A 22,501-nucleotide genomic window follows, 5' to 3' on the forward strand; every position below is an offset into this window, starting at 1 on the left:
AAAAAAAAAAACCAGCCCCCATTTATTTCACTCTCATAAAGGCCAAGCACTGCAAAGAGCATCTATGTCACTTACCTTTTAGGTTGTTGTCCACATTTCACACGTGAGGAGAGGCAGACTCAGAGACTAGGGTTGCACGGTGGTAAGCGGAAGTGCTAAAGAGTAAAGGGCATGGCCTTCACTAGACCCTGGCTGTTCTGCTGCTGTGGGATCCTGATGTTCATGGCAAAGAAGTGAAGTTGAATGTATTCATTGCAGAAATGATTATCATTTGTGGTCCAGAGACTGGAAGAGCCCCTTTTCTCTTTGATGTGATTTGGGGCCAGTTGTCTATGGTCTGAGAAAGGTTCTAGCAGAGACGCTGCCACAGGGCACCCCTGCTCTGGGAAGGTCTGTTCTGATAGTGACTGCTTCTGTGCTGTATTTCGCTGGCTTGGGGGTGTCTGAAAATATAGCCTAAGTATGATATATACGGGAAAGGGAGAAAGGGAATGACTCAGACGAATAGGGTCAGTGTGCACCACATGGAGCTCTTCTGACATCACCTTAGGGCAGTGGACCCTAAGACCTACCTCTAGCTCCCTTTTGTGACTTATTTCCCCCAAAATTGTGTTAAAGTCCTAATGCCTAGGAAATAGGATCATTGTAGATGTAACTAATTAACGTGAGTATTAGTTATTGGAGTAGGATGGACTCTGGATCTGATACGAGGGGTGGCTTTCCGAGAAGAGGAGAAGAGACAGACACAGGAGGCAGACGCTGCTGTGCGACATCAGAGGCAGAGGCAGGAAAGACAAGCCATGGACTGATGGCCCCACCAGAAGCTGGAAGAGCTGCTGCCCTGCCCACACCTTCGTCTCGGACTTCCGGCCTCCAGATCTGTGAGACAATCTGTTTCTGTTGTTTGAAGCTGCCCGGTCTGTGGGACTTTGTTAGGACAGCCCTGGGAAACTGATCTAGTCCCGAGTACCTACTCCTCCAAATCCTTCTTCAACCACCTACAATTCCTCTCTGACTTAAGGCTGACAAGGAACTTGCTTTAAATCATTCCCTTAGCGCAGTGGACCCCAAAGTGTTTGGGTGCCTGGATTTTGTTAGAGACACAAATTACCAGGCCCCAATCACAAACCCATGGAGTCAGAAAGACGAGGCTGGTGCCCACCCATGTCCACTTTAACCAGCTGTCCGGGTGATGCAGATGCAGTCCAGAGACTGAGAGTCTGACATGTACAAAATGCCCATTCTTTGCTTCCAAGACACACTTTTCCTATTTTCATCTTCTGAAATCGGAATGCATCTTAGACAATCTCTGTAAAATCTTATGATTAATAAATCAGTGGTTCATCTTACAGTTGGGGGTGTCTCAGAATCGATGAAAAAGAAGGACTACAAACCTCCACCTGCTATGCCTGTGAGTGCTGCTTTGTTTCAGAAAGCGGCGTCTGATGGTGCAGAGGATCCTGTGATTTTAAAGCGGTTTGTGTCCCAGCAGTGAGCACTGTAATGAGCACCTCAGGCACACCGTGACCTTCAGGAATGTTCCTCCGAGGCTCCCAAACCTTCCCTTCGTTTATGACGCACCAAAGCTGGCCTGGGGCCTCATCTCTGGGTCTCACTTCTGTTTAATTACCGCGAGCTTTGTTTCTGCTGCCTGCCCACCCACCGGCCGCCCGCCGCCCGGCTTTCAGAAGCGTCTCCGGGTCTGGAGGCATCACTTCGAAGATGCAGCCCCTTGCGTGGAGGGGAGGCCCCTGGCTGGGGGAAATATGCATTTGGTCGACGTGTTTTCTTCTGTCTCCTCTGCCAGTATTTTCTTCTGAAGCACACAGCCCTGCCTCACCCATGCCCAACCTACCTGGGGAGTTGAGCCTCCAGATGCAAATAGTATGCAGTTTGGAGGCTGGTGTTTGAGGCCCAACAGCTGTTCTGTCACCCTTTCACAACACGGTTATTAAAGCAGGAGAGAAGTGATTAAAAGTGTCACTTGTGCGGCTGTTCGAATTATATTTCCACTTCTTCTCCACAGAGCACTCATTAGGTGTTACAAAACTATTTCATTGCGGTGTTTTACATCATTAATTTTGTTTAAATTATTCTTAATTGCTCACTGACATGACAAAAAATGAGGAGGAAATTGGGAGGAAGAGATTTTATTTTAACAACAAAAAAACTGTAAAGGGTGAATTTTATTTATTTTGATTTTGATTTTACTTCTTTTTAAGATGAGTTTCTCTCTTGTCACCCAGGCTGGAATGTAATGGTATGATCTCAGCTCACTGAAACCTCTGCCTCCCCAGTTCAGGTGATTCTCCTGCGTCAGCCTCCCAAGTAACTGGGATTACAGGTGCCCGCCACCATGCCCAGCTAATTTTTGTATTTTTAGTAGAGACAGGGTTTCACCATGTTGGCCAGGCTGGTCTCGAACTCCTGACCTCAGGCAATCCGCCAGGCTCAGCCTCCCAAAGTGCTGGGATTACAGGAGCGAGCCACTGTGCCCAATCTGAATTTTAGTAATGAGTCCTGGGCTGGTGTGGGCATGACTGTGGCCAAAATGCACGTACGCATGCACTCACACATGTGTGCTTATTCACACACCTGCATGCACACACATACATGTGTGCATAAGGCACATTCACACATGCATGCACACATGCACACACACATGCATGCATACAGGCACATTCACATATGCATGCACACACATACAAACACATGCACACACACATGCATGCATATAGGCACATTCACACATGCATGCACACAAACACATGAACACACACATGCATGCATAATGCATATTCACATATGCACACACACGCACACACACTCACACACACATGCATGCATACAGGCACATTCGCACATGCATGCACACGCATGCATAACACACATTCACACATGCACACACATACACATGCACACACATACATATGCACACACACATACACATGCACACACACATGCATGCATAAGGCACATTCACACAGGCACGCACACATGCATACATGCACATTCACACATGTATACATGCAGACACATTTATGTGCATGCATGCACACACACGTGGGATGTGCATTTGGGATGGGTTGGAACTGAGTGCCCAGGAGCCACAGTTCGCCCCACTGAGCCAGCTCTGGGGGTGGGGGCAGGTAGAGTGTGGCTACCAGCATGGGAGTATTTTTCTGTCCCTGGGCCAGTGATAGAATTTGTGGCAATTTCTGGTGGGCGAGGCGCTCTTCCTTGTTACTTTTTCCTCCAATGGTCTTGGATAGCGTGGCCCTTTATCTTCTGAAAGAATGAGACTTTGTGTTCCGCTTTCAACTTAAATCTGCCAAAATCTCTGTATTTCTTTCACTTCCACAGCTGGTATGGAGGGGAAACCTAACCACGTTCACTCTATTAGTACAAGTATCCTTGCCCATTTCTTTCCCTTCTCTCCCCAGTATTGGTGAGGTTTTCTAGAACAATGATTAGCCAAGACCCAACATCTGTGTTCATTTCTTTTTTTCTCACTTCCTTTTCTGTCATTTCCATTTCAAAGCTAAGAAAATAAGACTTTTATATTCACATTCCCCCAAGAGATCTTACATTTTTAAAAAATTGTTTGTTTAGTTTAAAAACTGAGTAGGCAGGGTCTCCACTTGCAGGGCACTCCCGGGACCCAGCAGCCACATTAGGATGCTTCTCGGGTCCTGAGGTTTGGTTGGTGGCACTCCATGTTCACGAGGACACGAATACAAGGAGAAAAGAGTAAGCATAATGAGAGCAGTAAAACAATTCTTAAATAATTCATGGAACTAAGAGCTTCCAGCTAGAGGATGTCAGGAATGTTTTTAGATTCATAGAATGTTAGAGCAGAAAGAAGTTCCAAGATCCGCTAATCCAAATGTTTTCAAACTTGTTTTAAGCCACAGAGCCCCTTCTTCAAAAGGAAACTTACTGGGAAGCCCAATATGGAAATAGCAGCTTCTCTAGAGACTCTTGGGACTCGCTTTGAAGATCTCTGATCCAGTTCCATTGCCACATCTTGCAGATTAAAGAAATGTAGGGGCAAAAAGGTTAAGTAATAAGAAAAGTCTGCTTGAAGGGAATAAAAACAAATTGCAGCAAGAGCCACCGTGGAACAGCACGGAACGTGTACGTGGCTTATGTAAGTAGGTATTTGCAGGGGCTTCTGTGCAAGATACCCAGGACCCCAGCGGGGTGCCTTCAGGAGTGGAGATGGGATGGAAAAGCTGGGCAGACTCTGGAAGGCAGCCAGGGTGCTGGCCCATAAGGATGCTCGTGCAAGACTGGATAACAGGAGGCTTTGTGTGTGCACCTGGAGAACAGACGTGCCTCCTTATAAGTGACCTCTCTGGACTTTAAGCATCTCACAAAATGTGGAGCCAGTTCTCAGGACAATGGCGCATCCGGTTGGCCGGCAGGTCCCTCGGGGTAAAGAGGATGGAAGACCGGTGCTCAGGAATGCCAGTGGCTCATACCTAAGAACAAGTGTTAGGAACAGACCAGTTTTCATCGTGAACAGGATTTCGGTCAAAGAATACTCCTGTTGTTGGGGCTTCTTATCTGTCTTTCTTGAAGGGTCTTCTGCTAACCCTCACCAACCAACCATCTCACCATATGCCCATTCGTCCACAAAGCCCCAGGCAACAGAGTGAATGGATGGTAAGAGGTCCTTGATGAAATAGTAATAAGAACAAGAAATATACATAAGAATGCAAATAATAACAATACTAGACACGCCTACTGAGGGGCTAGGAGGGCATGGCACATCCTAAGCATTTGATGTGTGTTACTGTGTGATGTTCAGAACAGCTCTTTAAGATGAGTGGTGACATCATTTCCCTTTCACAGATGAAGAAACTACAGACCAGCTGATTCAAGTAGCTTGCCTAAGTCTACTGAGCTAGCAAGTGGTGCAGCCGACATGGAACACTCAGGTTTACTTTTACTGAATGATAAAGAAATAGACTCACACAGAGAGCAAACAGAGCCCAGTGGGTAGAGGACTGAGTCTGTGGCCAAAGTGCCTGGCTTTCAGTGCTGCCGTTACCGCATACAGCTCTGTGCCTCAGTTTATTTATCTGTGAAATGGGGACATAGTGCCTCTTCCATGGGGCTATGTTAAGGAATGAATGAGTTTGTGCATGTAATGCCCTGGGACACTGTGGACATGATGAGCAGGGCGGGATTGTTAACTGTTGTTGTTGTTGCCGTTACCGTTATTCCAGTGGTGCCACAGAGGAGGGAGGAGGCAGAGAGGCATCACAGAGAAGACGCTGGGGCTGAATCTTGAAGACTATGTAGAGGTTTAGCAGGAAGACTGGGAGGGAAGAGCAGGTGCTCAGGCGAAGAACAGCACAGCCCCCACGCAGGAGTGAGAAGTCCAGAATGCTGGGCCACGGTGTGTGATCGGTCAGGTCTACAGAGGTCTTGTATTTCACGTCAAGGGTTTAAACATAAGTCTCTGGACGGTTTAAATAACTGGAGGTCCCAGTCAGAGGAGTGCCGCATCAGAACTGTGTGTAAACCCTCGGGCGGGAGAGTGGGGGACAGCGCTGAGGACGTTAGCACGGAGATGGGAGGTATTTATCAGGCACAGTGAGAGGAACCAGTAAGGAATCAAGAGTGGAGGTTAAGAGAGGCCGAAGCGTGGAAAGACTTCCATTCAAAAAACGGAGTTTGCTTGTGCTACATCCTCGAGTCCAAAAAGAAAAGCAGCTGATTTTGTATCTCAGGTAGTGCCCACCAAGTGTCCAAAGCTTTATGGTTCAGCCCACCTGGTCATCCCCATTGCTTGCAAGTGGTGACATCTCCCGCCTTACAGATAGCTGAGAACAGAAGTCCCTACCCTCAGGACACACACCAGGCAGGTGGTCAGGGCGAGATGCCACCCACATCCCTCCACTCTGCTGTCAGTCGGTGGACCAACCATCAGGGGTTAAAGAGGAGGATGGGCAGCAACCTCAGCCTCCATGCAGACTGAGGAATCCACAGGAAGCGGATGCCTTTCCAGCCTCCTCCTCACTGCAGTGACCTGTCCTGTGTCTAGATCTGATCAGAAGGGAAGCAAAGATGGACTCCCATGTAACCCATGCTCACTGTGTTGATGAAAAGGAGCCTGAGTTTCTCGACACACCATAATTTGTACATGCAAGCACTGTCTCGGGAAGCTGAGCATTTATTCCCACGATGAGGATGTGCTCGGAAGTTTCTAGATTTCCTCTTGGAAAACTGTTTTTACATTCCAGACTCCTAAGGAATATACAACTTTTTACTTCTTAGTCTGCTTAACTGTTGGCAGTGTTACCTAATCATGAATTTTATCACACCTTCATTACAAAGCTTGGTTTCAACTAGCTTGTGCCTTTTTTCAAAAGCAAAGCTAACCTCTAACACAGGTAGCCTGCGATTTAGAGGTTATTCGAGAGAACGCGCCACCGACTCGGAACTGACTCCACCAAGTGTGCAGCTTCCCAGGGCATGTGCACCATCCATGAATTATCCACCCATTCATCCTACCGGCGACTATCAGTTGGCGACTTGCTGTTAACAAATCAATGGACGTTTTCCTAGGTGGGACGCAAAGGGGTACAAAATAGGTTCCTAAGTTTCAAGTACAGTTGAAGAGATAAGACATAACTAGATCACTGGAAATCAAATTAGAACTTCATTGCTTAAATCAAAAGTCATTGCAGAACTTTGAGTCACAACATGGCAGACTGTGCTCAGTGCTATGACAATCTGAGGGCCAGGGTCATACCAGAAGCTGTGAGAAGTATGCTGAGAAGGCTGGGAAGTGGGGCCAGACACTCCATCCACAGTCTAGCTGCACCTCGGTCGGGGCGGACGAAACAGCCAGTGAGCGCTGCACCTTTCCCCTGCAGGCTTTTGCCCCCTCCCCCCCCGACACAGCAGGCTTTGCCCCCACAGCAGGCTTTTGCCTCCCTGCAGGCTTTTGCCCCCCTGTAGCCTTTTCCCCACTGCAGGCTTGCCTCAGCTCACAAAACTGAAATACTAAGTTCCTTCTTTCATACTTGGAATTCTGTGAATCACGTGAAATACCTGAAAACGTCACTCTAAGGGGTATAAAAGTGATGCTGTGAGTTCAACGCAGATAATTCCTAAAACCTAAGGCTTTTACGAATCAACTACTCAAAGGTGCAAGCTGAATTTTGGGAGTGTGCAGAGGACCTTTTCTTTTCTTCTTTTTTTTTTTTTATGATTGGGAAGGTTTCCCTTACTGAAAATGCCTGTCATGAGCCCTGAGTGTCACTGGTAATGTCTAGAGCAAGAGGTTCCCTGTGACTATAAAAAGCCAACGTGACATTTTGCCTTCCCATCATTTGTGAGCGTGTAAAACAACCCATCCGTTTCCACGGCCCCCTCGTGCCGCGCTCCTCGGACTGCTGCATGGGAAATAGGATCACTTTCAAGTTCCCTGGACACATGAAATGGGATTGAAGCAAAACTAAATGCTGTGGGACACGGCGTGGAGGGGGTGGGGCAGCCTCAGTCCCAGGTTTGATGTCAGCGAGAACAAGGTTTCCAAATCAAACGGCAAGGAAACCTGTCGGCAGTGTTGACTAGGAAATGCTGTCCTCGGAACAAATATTTTAATTATCCACAGTAGTTCTGATAGCTTGGCTAGCTCCCTGTTTATTAGTATGATAATATCACCTCAATGTACAAACTTTATGCATCAGGCATGCATAATGCATGAACGGGCAAATAAAGAGATCTGGAGCCTGTTCGCAGCGGGCCATGCCAATTATCTCGCACGGCCAGAGCCTGCCTCTGCTCGCAGCTGTTCTTTGAAACCATTCATCAACGCTTAGGAGATATCCGTGGTACCGGCCAGGCTGTTTGAATCTCCATTGTTTACATACTAGGAGTTTAGCTGCTGGTTGGAAATTATCTGTCACATAAACATCCTCTGAGGATACACATGAGGGAAAGGGAGACAAGCGCTGTCTTTATGAATTTTTTTTATTTATTCTGATGACTTTTTTCTTTTACAGTTTTGTGTCCTTTTTAATTACTTCATTTTCATCTGGAATTGTCACATTTCTGTCTCCAGTTGAGCAGGTGCAAATTAATGCTCTAAAATGACTGGGGCTGGAAACCAGAGGCGCAGAGATAAATATTTTCTGTTCACACGTCTGTTGTGTAATTCAAAGCTTTTCTTTTGGTAATCTGATTTTTTTTTTTTTCGTCCCTCTGGCCACAGGATCTTTACGGGGGACAAACGACCTTATGTGTGGGTTGTGAATTCACTTGCTTCCATTTGTTTCTTTTCCTTTCCAGGAACAATATAAATTCTGGAAGTCAGATATTGAACTTGAGCCAAAATAGTATGTGTCACCAACCAAAGTTTTTGAAGGGCTAAGTGTTGTTTTTGTTGCGGTTATCCCCTCGTAAGCAAAGGCAGAGCAGACACCATCAGTTTTCTGCTGTCAGCAGGCGTGCCATTGCACATTTCAGTTTGAACATCAGGGCTGTTACTGCATGCTCCAAAGCTGCACCAGCCACGAGGCAGGCTTATTTACCAAGGACCTAGGAAATAATTTGAGGACCAGGCAGAGAGAATCCTAGTGAACACGTTTTTGCTGACGCCTATGTTCATGTGAATCTGGGAGCGTGCACATAGAGTGTGTCATTAGGCAAATGCATACAGAATCAGATATCTAATATTTGACCTGACCCAGGAAGGAACTCACAATGAAATATGATTGCATGCTTTCATTTAAAAGCATATCCTAAATACATAAACTAGCCAGGCATGGTGGCGCATGCCTGGAGTCCCAGCTACTTGGAAGGTTGAGATGGGAGGATCACTTGAGCCCGGGGGGCAGAGGTTGCAGTGAGTCCAGATAGTGCCACTGTCCTCCAGCCTGGGCAACAGAGTGAGACCTTGTCTTAAATAAATGAATATATAAATAAAAGCATATCCTATGTTCCAAGACTAGACATAAACATAAAGATACCAGAGATATTGGCTGAGAAAGAACAGAAAAGCAATCCCGTGTTCTCAGCCTCTTTTCTTTCTTCTTTCCTTCCCCTCAGACTTAGAACCTCTTTGTCAGTACAGGTGTACACCATCTCCTTCCATCCTTTCCCATGACCATGGCAAAACGTTGACATTGCAAAGGCAGACTCTGACCACAGAATTCTCATCTCTGGAGGAGGGTATCCCCATCACATAGAGTTGTGACAAGGTTGAGAGAATGTCTCTAAGAGCCCAGTGCAGTAACAGGCAGATAGTAGGAAAAAAATGTTGGCTGCTGTTGTTTTTGCTGAAGCTGTTGTTGCTCTTACTAAAAGTAGATCTTAGCAAGCCTGTATGCTGCAGTTGAGATCCAGATAAGGAAAACTGCTTACCTGGAATCACAAAATAGCTGGTCTCCTGACCCCTTCTTTACTTTTAGGAGTCCCCGCATGGCATCAAAGCGTATTTTCATGCAAGTCTGTCTTCCGTACTGGACTCTGAGCTCCCTAAGAGCAAATCCTTTGTCTGCTTCTGTCTGTTTCCCCAGCACATAGCACCATGTCTTGCACATAGTGGCATCTCAATACCTATTTGTTGAATTACACGCAAAGTAAAAAAGAAACTATGAATATGAATTGTCAGAAGAATAGCAGCTGAGTGAAGTCCTAAGGTTTAGACACAAGAATCTGTGCCCAGGCAATACAGATGGATTGTCTTACAGGCATCAGAGACAAAAGGGCAAAAGCTTCCTATTGTATGAAACAAATCATCTAATACGTTTTACTGACCAGACTTATGTAAGATCATTTGGAAGAAGAGGAAAACAAGTAAAAACCAATGTGAGACTTCAGTGGTAAAAGCCCCTCATAAGTCTCCTTGGTAAAAGTATTCTCTGTTGTTTAAAATAGGTTTAAAGTGTTCCTCTTGAATAGTACCAGCTCCCCCAAAATTCTGTGTATGTTCTTCAGGTGTTTCGCATGTCCCCTCTTCTCTGGAAATCTTAGGTAAATGCTAACATGGGTCTAGTCTGGCCAAAGTAGCACAAATTTTAAGTATCTGATTCCTAATTAGGATTCTCCTTCTGTTTCCTTATTAGGAGAAAATGTTTTTTGATTTAGATGTTTTCCTGGATTATTTGCAGTTTTCAGGGGCCGTCACAGAAACCTTGAGGCCTGTGGTGGTCCTGCAGTTCACACAGACAGTAGTGGGCGTGCATACCCTGGGCCAGAGAAGGCAGATGCGAAGGCAACCTGCGGAGCCGACCTCAGACCACCAGAGGGTCTGATCTCAGGGCAGAGACTCAGTTAGACTGCCTGGGGTTAGGAATCAACAGATATAAAATGATACAGAGAAGCTGTGTTTCAACTTTTGTTTAGTGGCCTCCTTAAATGTAATTTTATTTACGTTCTTTGTATTCCACTAGTGTAAAGAAGTATTCTATATTAAAATATAGTGAAGATGGCCTGGTTGTCATACAGCTTCACAAACAGAACATAATTCCGGTCTTAGACATGGAGACTGCTACCCTTGGCACTTAGTGAAAAGGGCAGGGGATTCCCTATGTATGAACAGAGAGACCGCAGCCTGAATTAGAAAAGCAGGACTCCGAGAATGGTCTTGAGAGACCTTTCGTTAGCCTAATTTAAATTTGCTACCTTGATATGTCATAGCCAATTATATGCTTAGGAGGTCATTCATTCATTAACCATTAATCTGTTCAGCAAACATTTTTATACAATGCTGAGTCCAAGGTTCAGAATAGGTAGAGGGGATGAGACACGGCTTCATGGCCCAAGGATTTCAGAATGTGTTTGTCTTTCTGTCTGTCTGAGATGGGGTAGGAACATGGTCCGAGCAGCTATGGCTTTAAAATTGCAATTCAGTGTGACAGTTGCTATTATTGGTACTTATGGCGCTTTCTTCAGTCACAAATTAGAAAGCACGCAGGAGAAATACCTGCAGCAACGTGGTAAGAAACAACTAGCTTCTAAATAACATAAAAAAGCAGCAATGCCATGTAAGTGGACGAAGAATGAGAGAGGACAGTTTGTAGTCAGGAAAACACATGAGAAATGCAAATGTCAAGGGGGGAGGGGGGAGGGGTAGCATTAGGAGAGATACCTAATGTAAATGACGAGTTGATGGGCGCCACACACCAACATGGCTCATGTATACATATGCAACAAACCTGCACATCGTGCACATGTACCCTAGAACTTAAAGTATAATAATTAAAAAAAGGTGTCCAGCTTTACTCAAAATTTCTAAAAATTCAAACATTTACCCATTAGAGTGGTTTTAAAAACTTTTTTAAGATAGAACCTAGATCTCCATATATTATCAGTTGGAGAGCAACTAGACAGTATTTACTAAAATGTGAAGTGTTTTGACTTTCCGTGTAGACTGTCTTATTGTTCCCCGTGTTTCACAGCCCCTCCCTGTAAAAAGATCATCTTCCACCCCATGGCCATGAGGCCTGCGGGGCCTCCATGGAGCTACAGACTCATCCCCGCTCTGTTGGAACCAATGGGATGCATCTTGGCCAACAGCATAAGAGTGGACATGAACTGCACCATGTCCTGGACATTTTTTAATTATGCAAAATATTTTTTAGTAATATTTCTTTTTAAATTTATTTTTATTGAGGTAAAATATACATATATAATGTATATATAAATATATATAAATAAATTATATATATGTGTGTGTGTATATATGTAATTTGCCAGTTTTACCATTGGAATAGTAACAAACACATTTATATTCTTTTCTCCCCTTTCATTGTGCATTTCTGCAAGCACCCCTTGCTCATTTCCTTTTGTCGTGAGCTCAGCCTGTTCCAGATGAAGGCTGATCTTTCAGCCAGGATCCTAGAAAGAAGACGCGTCCTGGAGGAGAGCCCAGGAGAGCACAGCCGGGCTGCTGCAAACCTGGTTACCAGGATGCAACGTTAGCGGAAAGTCAGCTTCCTTGTTTCACACCATTGAGAGTCAGGAGTTGTGTGTCTGAAACCACAAGATTATTTCATGAACGCTGACTGTAAAACCTTTTTAAAACAGCAACTGCAGTGCTACCAACTAGCTTAACGACAGAGGCAGTCTTACCCGTGTGCAAAGATGTATGTAAGAGGTTTTTCAGCAACACTGTTTTAAGGTAGCAGAAAATGAAAGGAAACAACCCAAAATATCCATCAGTAGACAATGGACTAAATAAATGATTACATTTCCATATGATGGGATACTATGCATCTCTTCAAAAATGAAGTTTTACAACTTTTAAAAACGATTTACATAATGGTATATTATAGTATTTACCTATCTGCTACTTGATGTTTTCGCTTCACCTTATATTCTTCATGTTGGCCCATGTTGATAGGTGTAGATCTACTAATTCATTCTGCATGCTCTATAATATTCTGCCATGTGAGTAACTGCGTTTTGTTCATTTAGTCTCCTGCTAATGAGTAGCTGAGTAATTTCCCGTTGTGACCTGTACATAGCTGCTGTTAGGAACAATCTTCTGCCGGCCTTCTTGTGCACAGGTGCAGAGGATGCTCGGAGATGTGTTCCCAGGAGTGGAGCCCACAGGTCATACACATGAGCATCTTCAGATGTCACGGATATCACTAAGCTGTTCTCCAGAGTGGCCGTGCCCACTCACACCCCCACACATGGCTTCACCCTCTTGTAGGGGCCAGACAAGATGTCAAGACCGTACAAAATGTGTTACATTGAGACATGTCACATCATCCTATATATGGCATGTGTATTATTATGAATACATAGCCACGTGGTAGAAATATCTTTTAAATATGCAGAGAAATGATCAACATTAACTTCAAAATTATGGTCACTTCTGGGAGGAGAGAGGACTGGGATTAGGGAAGGAATGCAAATGACATGGTAGCTGTTTGTTATGTCTTGGTTTTTTTTGTACTCAACACTACTTATTTATTATTGTCTTCCCCATATTCTTTTATTTTGTTTGGTTTGAGGCTCTTTCATTTTTATTCATCATTAATAATTGCATATATTAATTGGGTACAATGTGATGTTATATACATACATACATTGTGGAATGATCAAATCAGGCTAATTAACATATCTGTCACTTCACGCATTTATCATTCTTTGTGATGAAAACATTTAAAACTCCACTCTTTTAGCAATTTTGAAATACACAATGCATTATTATCACCTAGAGTCACCATGCTGTACAATAGACACCAAAATGTATTCCTTCCGTCTAACTGAAACTGTGTACCCTTCGTCCGACAACTCCCTTTTCCCCACCTGCCGCCCCCTCACGTCAGCCTCTGATAACCATCTTTCTACTCTTTGCTTCTATGAAATCAACATTTTTAGATTCCACATATGAGTGAGATCATGTGACATTTCTCCTTCTGTGCCTGGCTTATTTCACTTAGCATAATGTCTTCTAGATTCATCCATGTTGTCACAAGTGACACAAGTCTCTTCGTCTCTAAGACTGAGTAGTTCTCCATTGTGTATATGTACCCATGTTTTAATCCATTCATCTGTCAATGGGCGTGTAGGCTGTCTCCATGTCTGGGCTGTTATGAGCAGTGCTGCAGTAAACACGGAAGTGCAGACGGCTCTTCAACATCCTGATTTCAATTCCTTTGGATCTTTACACAGCAGTGAGATTGCTGAATCATAGGGAAATTCTATTTTTAGTTTTTTGAGGAACCACCATATTGTTTTACAAAATAGCTTTACTAACTTACCTTCCCCCCATGGCATATGAAGGTTTCCTATTTTCCACATCTTCACCGACACCTGTTAGCTTTTTCTTTAATTTAAATCATAGCCATCCCACAGGTATGAGTTTATATCTTATTGTGGTTTTAATTTGCATTTCCCCAATGATTAGTGATGCTGAGCATTTTTCCTGTATCTATTGTCTATTTGCATGTCTTCTTTTGACAAATTCAGGACCTTTGCCCATTTTTAATAGGGTTACATGTTTTCTTGCTATTGAGTAGTTTGAATTCCTTACATATTTTGGTTATTAGCCCCTTATGTGATATACGACGTGCCGGTATTTTCAACACAATTCATGAAATGTCTTTTCACTCTATTAATTGCTTTCTTTGTTGTGCAGAAGTTTAGGATGATGCAACCCCGTTTGCCTGGCTTGGCTTTTGTTGCCTGCCTGTGCTTTTGGGGTCCAATCCAAGAATCATTGCCCAGACCAATGTCATGGAGCTTTTTCACTATGTTTTCTTCCGGTAGTTTTACAATTTCAGGTCTTATACTGAAGCCTTTAATCCATTTTGAGTTGATTATTGTATAAGGAGTGAGATAAGAGTCCAGTTTCCTCCTCCTGCATGTGAATAGCCAGCTTTTCCGACACCGCTTATTGAAGAGACTGTCCTTTCCCCAGTGTGTGTTCTTGGCATCTTTGTGAAAAATAAATTAACATAGAAGAATTGGTTTATTTCTGAGCTCTCTATCCTATTCCATTGGTTGATGTGTCTGTTTTTATGTTAGTACTATGCTGTTTTGATTACTACTGTGCTGTTTTGATTACTATTTGGTGTGATGCCTCCTGTTTTATTCTTTTTGATCAAGATTGCTTTGGCTATTTGGGGTCTTTGTGGTTCCATGTGAATTTTAGGATTTTTCTGTGGAAAAATCAGTTTTGTTCTGTTTCTATGAAGAATGACTTTGAAATTTGGATACAGATTGCATTGAATCTACAAATCGCTTTGGGTAGTATGGACATTTTAACAATATTAATTCTTCCAGTCCATGAACAGGGGATATCTTTCCATTTATTTGTGTCGTCTTCAATTTTCTTTCATCAATTTTTATAGTATTCAGTATGCATATTTTTTACCTCCTTGAATTTACTCCTAAGTATCTTTTTTTGATGCCATTGTAAATGGGATTGTTTTCTTAATTTACTTGTAGATAGTTCATTTTTAGTATATAGAAACAGTGCTGATTTTTGTGTTGCATTGTGTAATCTGTAGCTTTACCAAATTTGTTTATCACTTGTAACACTCCTTTGGTGCAATCTTTATGGTTCTCTCTATAAAAGATCACGTCATCAGCAAACAGAAAAATTCACTTCTTCCTTTACTATTTGGATGACTTTTATTTCATTTTCTTGCCTAATTGCTCTTGCTAAAACACCCAGGATTATGTTGAATAGAAGTGGTGAGAGTGGGTATCCTTGTCTTGCTCTGATCTTAGAGGAAAAGGCTTCAGCTTCACCATGGAATATGATGTTAGCTATGGGTTTGGCATAGATGGCCTTTATTGTGTTGAGGAACATTCCTTCTATACCTACTTGTTGACAGCGTTTATCATGAAAGGATGTTGAAGCATTTGTCAAATGCCTTTTTTGCATCTATTGCAAGGATTGCATGGCCTTCATTTTGTTAATATGGTGAATCACATTTACTGATTTGTGTATGTTGAACCATCCTTGCATCCCAGAGCTGCATCCCACTTGATTATGATGAATGATCCTTTTTTAAAAAAATTGTTTATTTCCATAGGTTTTTGAGGAACTGGTGATATTTGATTACATGAGTAAGTTATTTAGTGGTGATTTGTGAGATTTTGGTGCACTCATCACCCAAGCAGTATACACTGAACCCAATTTGTAGTCTTTTATGCCTCACCAGCCTCCTACCCTTTCCTCCAAGTCCCCAAAGTCCATTGTATCATTTTTATGCCTTTGTATCCTCAACAGCTTAGCTCCCACTTATGAGTGAGAACATACGATGTTTGGTTTTCCAATTAGTGATCCTTCTAATGTACCATTGAATATGATTTGCCAGTATTTTGTTGAGGGTTTTTGCATCTATGTTCATCAGGGATATTAGACTGTAGATGGGGTTTTTGGCGGGGGTAGGGGAGTTTGCTAGTCTCTTTGTCTGGCTTTGGTGTCAGGGTAATGCTGGCCTCATAAAATGAGTCTGGAAGTATTCCCTCCCATCCCATTTTTTGGAAGAGTTTGAGAAGGACTGGTATTAGTTCTTCTCTAAATGTTGGTAGGATTCAGCAGTGAAGCCATCAGGTCCTGGGCTTTTCTTTGATAGGAGACTTTTTATTATTGATTCAATCTTCTTTCTCATTATTGATCTCTTCAATTTCTTCATGATTCGGTCTTGGTAGATTATATGTTTTTAGGAATTTATCCATTTCTTCTTGGTTATCCAATTTGTTACCATGTAACTGCTCATAGTAGTCTCTTAAGATCCTTTGTATTCCTGTGTTATCAGCTGTAACATCTCCTCCTTCATTTCTGATTTTATTTGCATCTTCTCTCTTTTTTTCTTAGTCTGGCTAAATTCTTGTCAATTTTTTTTTAGCCTTTCAAGAAATAAACTTTAGAAAAACTAACTTAAAATAGAGTAATACGGTGTAATGTTAAGATTTTATAAAGCTTGCAGATATACATGCAACCATTTTCATGTTATTTTTGTCTATGTTTTAAAATACGTGCTCATGTGTAAATATGACCATGTATGTGCATACAAGCATTTTTTAAGTACATTTTAGCAACATTTAGGTTACCTCTGGGAAGTGGGGATAAAACAGATCACTGTTACTTTGTTCCTTTCTTTAGTGTTTGAAGTTTTTTAGAAACATATATTAAGTTTGTGAATTAAAGATGAAAAGCGACTAATTCAGGCTCAGTAGCTTTTTTATTGCATGGATGAGACAAAAGACTTAAAACTATCTACACCTGTGGTTTTTTTCCTCTGTAAAATATGGTTAGAAATATCTACTTTGCAGAGCTGCTATAAGGATTTGATTAGAAATTATTCATAAAAAACCTAACAGCATGCCTTTTACGTAGTAGGCACTAAATAAATAACAATTGTTTACATTATTAATAAGAACATAGGAGATATTCTGTTTGCAAATTTACTCACCCTGAAATGTGCAGAGAAAATAGATATAAGGTTCTTTATTTTTCAATCATCTTTCTTCCACTTGAACTCCCCATGGGGGGGAAGTGGATCTTAGAGCCAATAAACTTAGTTTAACTCAATAATTTAAACTGGTATTTCAATCTCTTTTGCTAAGTGCTGCCTCTTTGGGTGTAAGTATGTGGACTTTCAGATCACTGTTCCCTCACTGGGTAGGGGGTGCCATATTTAGCAAGTAAAAATTTAAGATACTCAATTACATTTGAATTTTAGCTAAACCACAAATAATTTTTTTGTAGTATGTCCCAAATGCTGCATGGGACACACTTACGGTAAGAAAATGCTTATTCTTTATCTGAGCACCACATGGAACCAGGCATCCTGCCTATCCTCTGGCAGCCCCACCTGTGGGTGAACAGAGAGGGCACCATGTTGGGGAAAAGGGCCCTGGACTCCTGGACTTTGTGCCTGGGGTAGAGCCTGGATCCAGTCCTTGGGCAGCAGATAGGCCTCTGCTCTGATGTCCAAGGCCAGCATGACCCACAGTCTGTGTCTCAGCTCAGCTGGACCTGTGGATGGGCACCGGCCAGACCTTCCACCTTACCTCTCAAGGGGAGAGGACTCCTTGCGTTTCTGCTACATGCTCTCTGGGCCCTGGACTAGGGTGTCCACTCTGGGGCCTCTGCAGTGAGGCCCTGAAGCCCTCAGCATGGTGGGATCCATAGCAGATTCCCTGACTTTCAGCCAGTTGTCAGATGGCCCCTCAGAAGTGTGTGGGGAGTTTTGATGATGACTGCAGGAATACTGAACTCCAGCCATCCCTCTGCCCAAGACAGTGTGCATCCTTCAGCTTTGCTGTAGCCACCCCTTGTGAGTCCATGGCATCCTGGGTCACGGTGCTGCAGGCAGCCCTGGCCATGGTGTTCCCACAGTGCATCTGTCTCCCTCGGACCACCCACTTCCCACTTCCTCTTTCTCCCTGCATCTTCCCACAATCCACCTGAGCCAAAGGGGCAGCCTCTCCTGCCTCTCCTGCCACTCCTGCATGCTCTGTGCTTTCTCATTCAGCATTCACTCCACAAACATGCAATCGAGCACCAACTCTATTCAAAACACCCTTCTCGATGCAGAAAATAACAGCAGTGAATCTGAACCGTTCTTGACTCTCTCAGAGCTTACATCCTAGTGCAATAGATGAAGAGAAGGACAGCAAGCAAGTACACTGATAATTACATATTATAAGGCCCTGATAGCATAGTGTGTGGTAATAAGTTCTACAAAGATCAGGAAAGCCGTGAGGATGGAGGCTGACCACAGGGTCATGGAGGGGAGTTCCTTTAGATGGGACAGTCGGAGAAGGCATTTGAATAGAGATTTGAATGAAGAGAAAGACAGGCCATGGCAGTGTCTAGGGGCAGAGCCTTTCAGGCAGAGAGCACAAGCAGCTCAGTGGGAAAAGGCCTGACATGCCTCCAGCCCTACAGGAAGGCCAGCTAGCTGGAGTGGGTGAGTGCAGAGGACAATGGCTGAAGTAAGGTTGGAAAAGTCACCAGGCCTGCCTGTTAATATGTTTTCAAAAAGATATAGAAAATAATTCAGAGACTTTTTTTTTCTTTCTGGACTCACCTTTTGCTAAGAAGAATTGAGAAGTCACCTGCAGAGAAAACGGATCAGGGGCCACTTGGTCCTGAATTGGACCTTCCTTCTCACTTCTCAGGGCTGCAACATTCCTGCAGCTGGGAAGCTGCAAGCTAGTGATTCAAGGGAAAACTGAAATATAGTTTGACATTTTCAAAATATTCCTGTTACATGAATAAGTTTGTACAAGGTGTTATGAGAGACCTATTGGATGGAGTGACATCCTTCCTGGGGGAGCCAGCAGACTTAGCACTGAGGCTTCATTAATTTATAAGAACCCATAAAGCCATCCTGGAATGTGCGTCTGTGTGGTAAAAAATGAGGTTATGAGGATATAAACCAAATGTGATGCTTCATAGAATGTTTTATGGCGTTACAATAATCTGAAAATATGGACTTTGAGTTGGGTGTGTTGTAATTAACACAGGTGCAGAGGTAGGGAGCTGTGCCTTGGCCCCCCTGCCAGCCTGGCCTCTGCCATCCCATCATTGATTACTCTTCTGTGAATTCGGGTTCTCCAGGCTCTGCACATCTATCTCCATAGTATAAGGAAAGCTTGTTTTCTTTTTCTGTTGTCAGCTAAACTAATGGCTTCGTCTTTGTTTTCTTCCTGGCTGTTCTCTGCCGAACACAGGTCCTGGTATTCCTATGGTGACGGTGCACAACACAACAGATAAGAAAAGTAAGTGCTCTTTTTTTCCCTTAAATTTTCCTGAGACTCAGGAGAAAGGAAGCAAAACACTCTATGAGATCAGCTGGCCCACATTCTCCTACTCAGAGACAGAGGGAGGAGTCCTGTCCTAGCAGTTCAGAGTAGGCCATGCTGATCACCAATATCGGCTAAATATGATGAAAGCCAGGGTCTGCATACCCCAATCAGAGGGCCCCACACCCCTTCACAAGTGCTGAGCCTGGAGGGTCATTCCAGGGCTACCCAGGTCATAGCCTGACATCCCCTGAACAGCCAGCTCGAAAGGCTTTGTAGCCTGACATGAGTCCATCCCCACTGAGAACCTGCCACGTGGCGCCAAGACTTGAGGGGCGCATGGGGGCTCATCTGTCTTTGTGGGTCTGGGGGCTTCATGGCATGGAGGGTCTCTGCATCCATGCTGCACAGGATGTCAGAGAAAAACTGATTCTGCCTTTTGTAAAATGGTAGGGAAGGCTTTTTCAGGACTGTTGTGAAAGGGGAGGGAGATTCAGGCTCAACTTCAAATACAGCAAGATCCGGTGGGGCTTTATTATGGCCAACGAGCAGAGAGAGGGGTCCGTGGATGGACAACTGCTAAGAGAAGGCATCGGTGGGAGGGGATTTTTGCTAAGCTGATCTCACAAGATCCTTGCTGAAGGCAGGACAAGGACTTAGGCTCAAAGGTGGAGGATGAGGAACTTGCTCAGTTATGGAGGGTGATCAGATATCAGGGGCAGGGACCTCTTGCAAAAGCTGGGCAATGCAGGCCAAAGACAGGATAGGATCAAGGTTGAAGCCTGGTCAACAAGAGGACTCAGAGGAGCCTCACTCAAGTTTGGTCAAGAACGGAGTCTTTGTAAGACCTCCCAGGGTCTCTTGAGGTGGCATGTGTTTTCTCGGAGGGACCCCACGCAGGTCGCCACGGGCACATCCATGTTTATGCGAGGGATGTATGCTGTGTGCAGTGGGAGGCAGACACGCAGCACAGCTGAGAAGCAAAGAGAACTCGCCCTCGGTCCCTCCCTTTCCAGCCCTCCCTCTGTCTAACCCAAAGCAGCCTGTGTCCTCCTTCCCCCAAATCCCTCCCACTCCCTTCCACATCCGGGAGCCCCCTTCCCTGGCAGGAGGGCAAACCTCATGGCCAGGGTCCGCAGTTCCCCCAGGTCTGGAGACAGAGGTGACTCCGCGTCTCCAGTGACCGTCGAGCGTCAGCAGCTCCCTGATCCCTCTCTCTGTGACGGTACTTTAAGGTCCAGGAGAACTGGGGAGGAGGGGGGCATGTTGGAAAGGAGAACTCCAAACATATGTTTAGACATCGTGAAGTGGTTCAAGTGTTCCAAAGTGGACAAAATAGATTTGTTTAAAGAGACAGCACTTAGCCAATAATGATGGTCGTCTGCCAAGCTATCAAATCATCATTAGAAATTCAAAACCAAAGCATAAGTAATCATAAAACCAGCAATAAATGAATAGATTTTAAAGCCCCCCCCCCCCCCGCCCCCGCCAAAAGCCATAAAGTGGATGTCAGAATGTATACACAGAAACACTGAGAATGGCCGTTGGAAGGACCCGGTGCTGAGAAGAATCGGGATGGCCTTCCTGTCTTCCTCCCCAGAGGAGGGGCTGGTTTCCCCAGCAAAGAGGTTCACCTGCCCCGGCCCCTTTCCAGCCTCACCTGCAAGGTTTGGGAATCTGGGCCATTTGTGCAATGGGGGCAGTATCCCTCAAAGGATGTTGGGAGCGATTGCCTGGGTCTCCCACCCGCCCACTGCATCCACACACCCTCTGCCCACTCTAACGGGTATGTGTCTGTGAAGAGCCCTCCAGGAGGCCACAAAGGCTGGGCTAGAACTTCCACCGAGGCCTGGGGTCGGTGGAGTCTGACAGACGTACTCCAGCATAACAGTGAACATTTAAAATACCCGTGCTAGACCTCTTTAGGTGGAATTTTCCCTGAAAAAATGCAGATGTTGCACAGAGCCTCAACTATGACATCTTTTTTTTCCTTAAGAAAATGTGTACTTTCATGTTGAGTATTTGATAAGATTTAGAGTCCGTGGACACCTTTCTGATATTTGTGAGGGTTTCCCCTTCTTAAAAAATGGATGATCTGGTAGAAATTAGATGAGGTGTCCAATGCAGCTCACAGCATTGCAGCCTCCCGGGTTGGCTGTTACCCGATGGTTCTGTGAGATGCCACCACTGGGGACCCTGGAAGTGGGGACACAGGACTCTATGTACCATTTGTGCAACTTCCTAGGAATCTATAATTATTTCAAATTTAAAAGTTTTTTCTAATCTGTGGTCTAACAAAAAACACAAAAGTATTTTTTGACTTTGAAAAATATGATATAGCATACAGCTCTTCTTACAAAAGTCATTCCCTTAAATGCTTTCTACTTCTTTGGGGGAAGCTATTATTAATCTATTCAAGTTCAAAGGTTAATATAGTCCCTACTTTTGGGACATGCATTTTGACTTCTAAGCCACTTCCAGCCTGGATGTGGTCAGTCCTTGGGGCTCCTACCAGCTCCCACAGTGCTGGATCAAGTCAACAGTTTCCAAGGCTCATGTGTGAACGAAAATGAAGCCGGCCTATATCTTAGACGTGTGTGACTTCATTGAGAAAATGTTTCATTTATTCCATTTATAAGAATAAAGTAATATATAGGCGGGCTGAGGTGCAATTCTTTGGAAGAGAGTCCCAGTAAGAATTGACCAAATGTCTTCCAGCAAGTATAACACACTAATGTGCTCAAAGATCCGGGAAATTTTGTTAACTCTGCTGGAAAACCAAACAACCACTTCTTTTCTTCTGTAGGGTATTGGCTACTGCATTAACCAATCAATCCAATCAATATTGACAGACCATAGGCCCTAGGTTGCCATCCAAATCCATCGTGGAGCTGTATAGATGGGAACTTTTTTGGGAAGCATTTCACTGTTTGCAGTTGAGCTGTCACTTTGGTGACTGTGACTCCTGGAAGCAAAGAGATAGGACCCAGTGGCTTAAGAAATAAAAAGCACTGTGCACACAGGATGGGGCTGGTGTTGCATGCCTGTACTCCCTTCTTCTCTGTGTGAAATTTAACAGTGAACCTGAAGGTAACACCATTGCGCTTGACCTCAGCAAAGTGCTGACTAATTGGAAACTGGACGGCGTTTAGAATTATTTTGGTCACATGTATTTTACAAGCCTATTTATATAGCAGTATTTGACTCTGGGTTTCCTGGAGCCTAATTCAAACTCTAGGAATATTTCATCCCA

General features: G+C 44.0%; 1 protein-coding gene across 9 annotated transcripts in view; it reads left to right on the top strand.

Moving 5' to 3' along the window:
* The window catches only part of DPP6 (dipeptidyl peptidase like 6), a 1,162,044-nt gene that overhangs the window by 1,103,503 nt on the left and 36,040 nt on the right, over positions 1-22,501 (top strand). For 8 of the 9 annotated variants that reach the window (XM_025379256.1, XM_025379255.1, XM_025379257.1 and 5 more), the window contains one exon: positions 19,177-19,224. In XM_025379256.1, the coding sequence (XP_025235041.1) occupies positions 19,177-19,224 (48 nt within the window). Of the gene's footprint in view, positions 1-19,176; positions 19,229-22,501 lie in introns of all 9 variants that reach the window. The other variant, XR_003118544.1, reaches the window with a different exon arrangement.

Source organism: Theropithecus gelada, chromosome 3 (assembly GCF_003255815.1).
Source record: "Theropithecus gelada isolate Dixy chromosome 3, Tgel_1.0, whole genome shotgun sequence".
Taxonomy (NCBI): domain Eukaryota; kingdom Metazoa; phylum Chordata; class Mammalia; order Primates; family Cercopithecidae; genus Theropithecus; species Theropithecus gelada.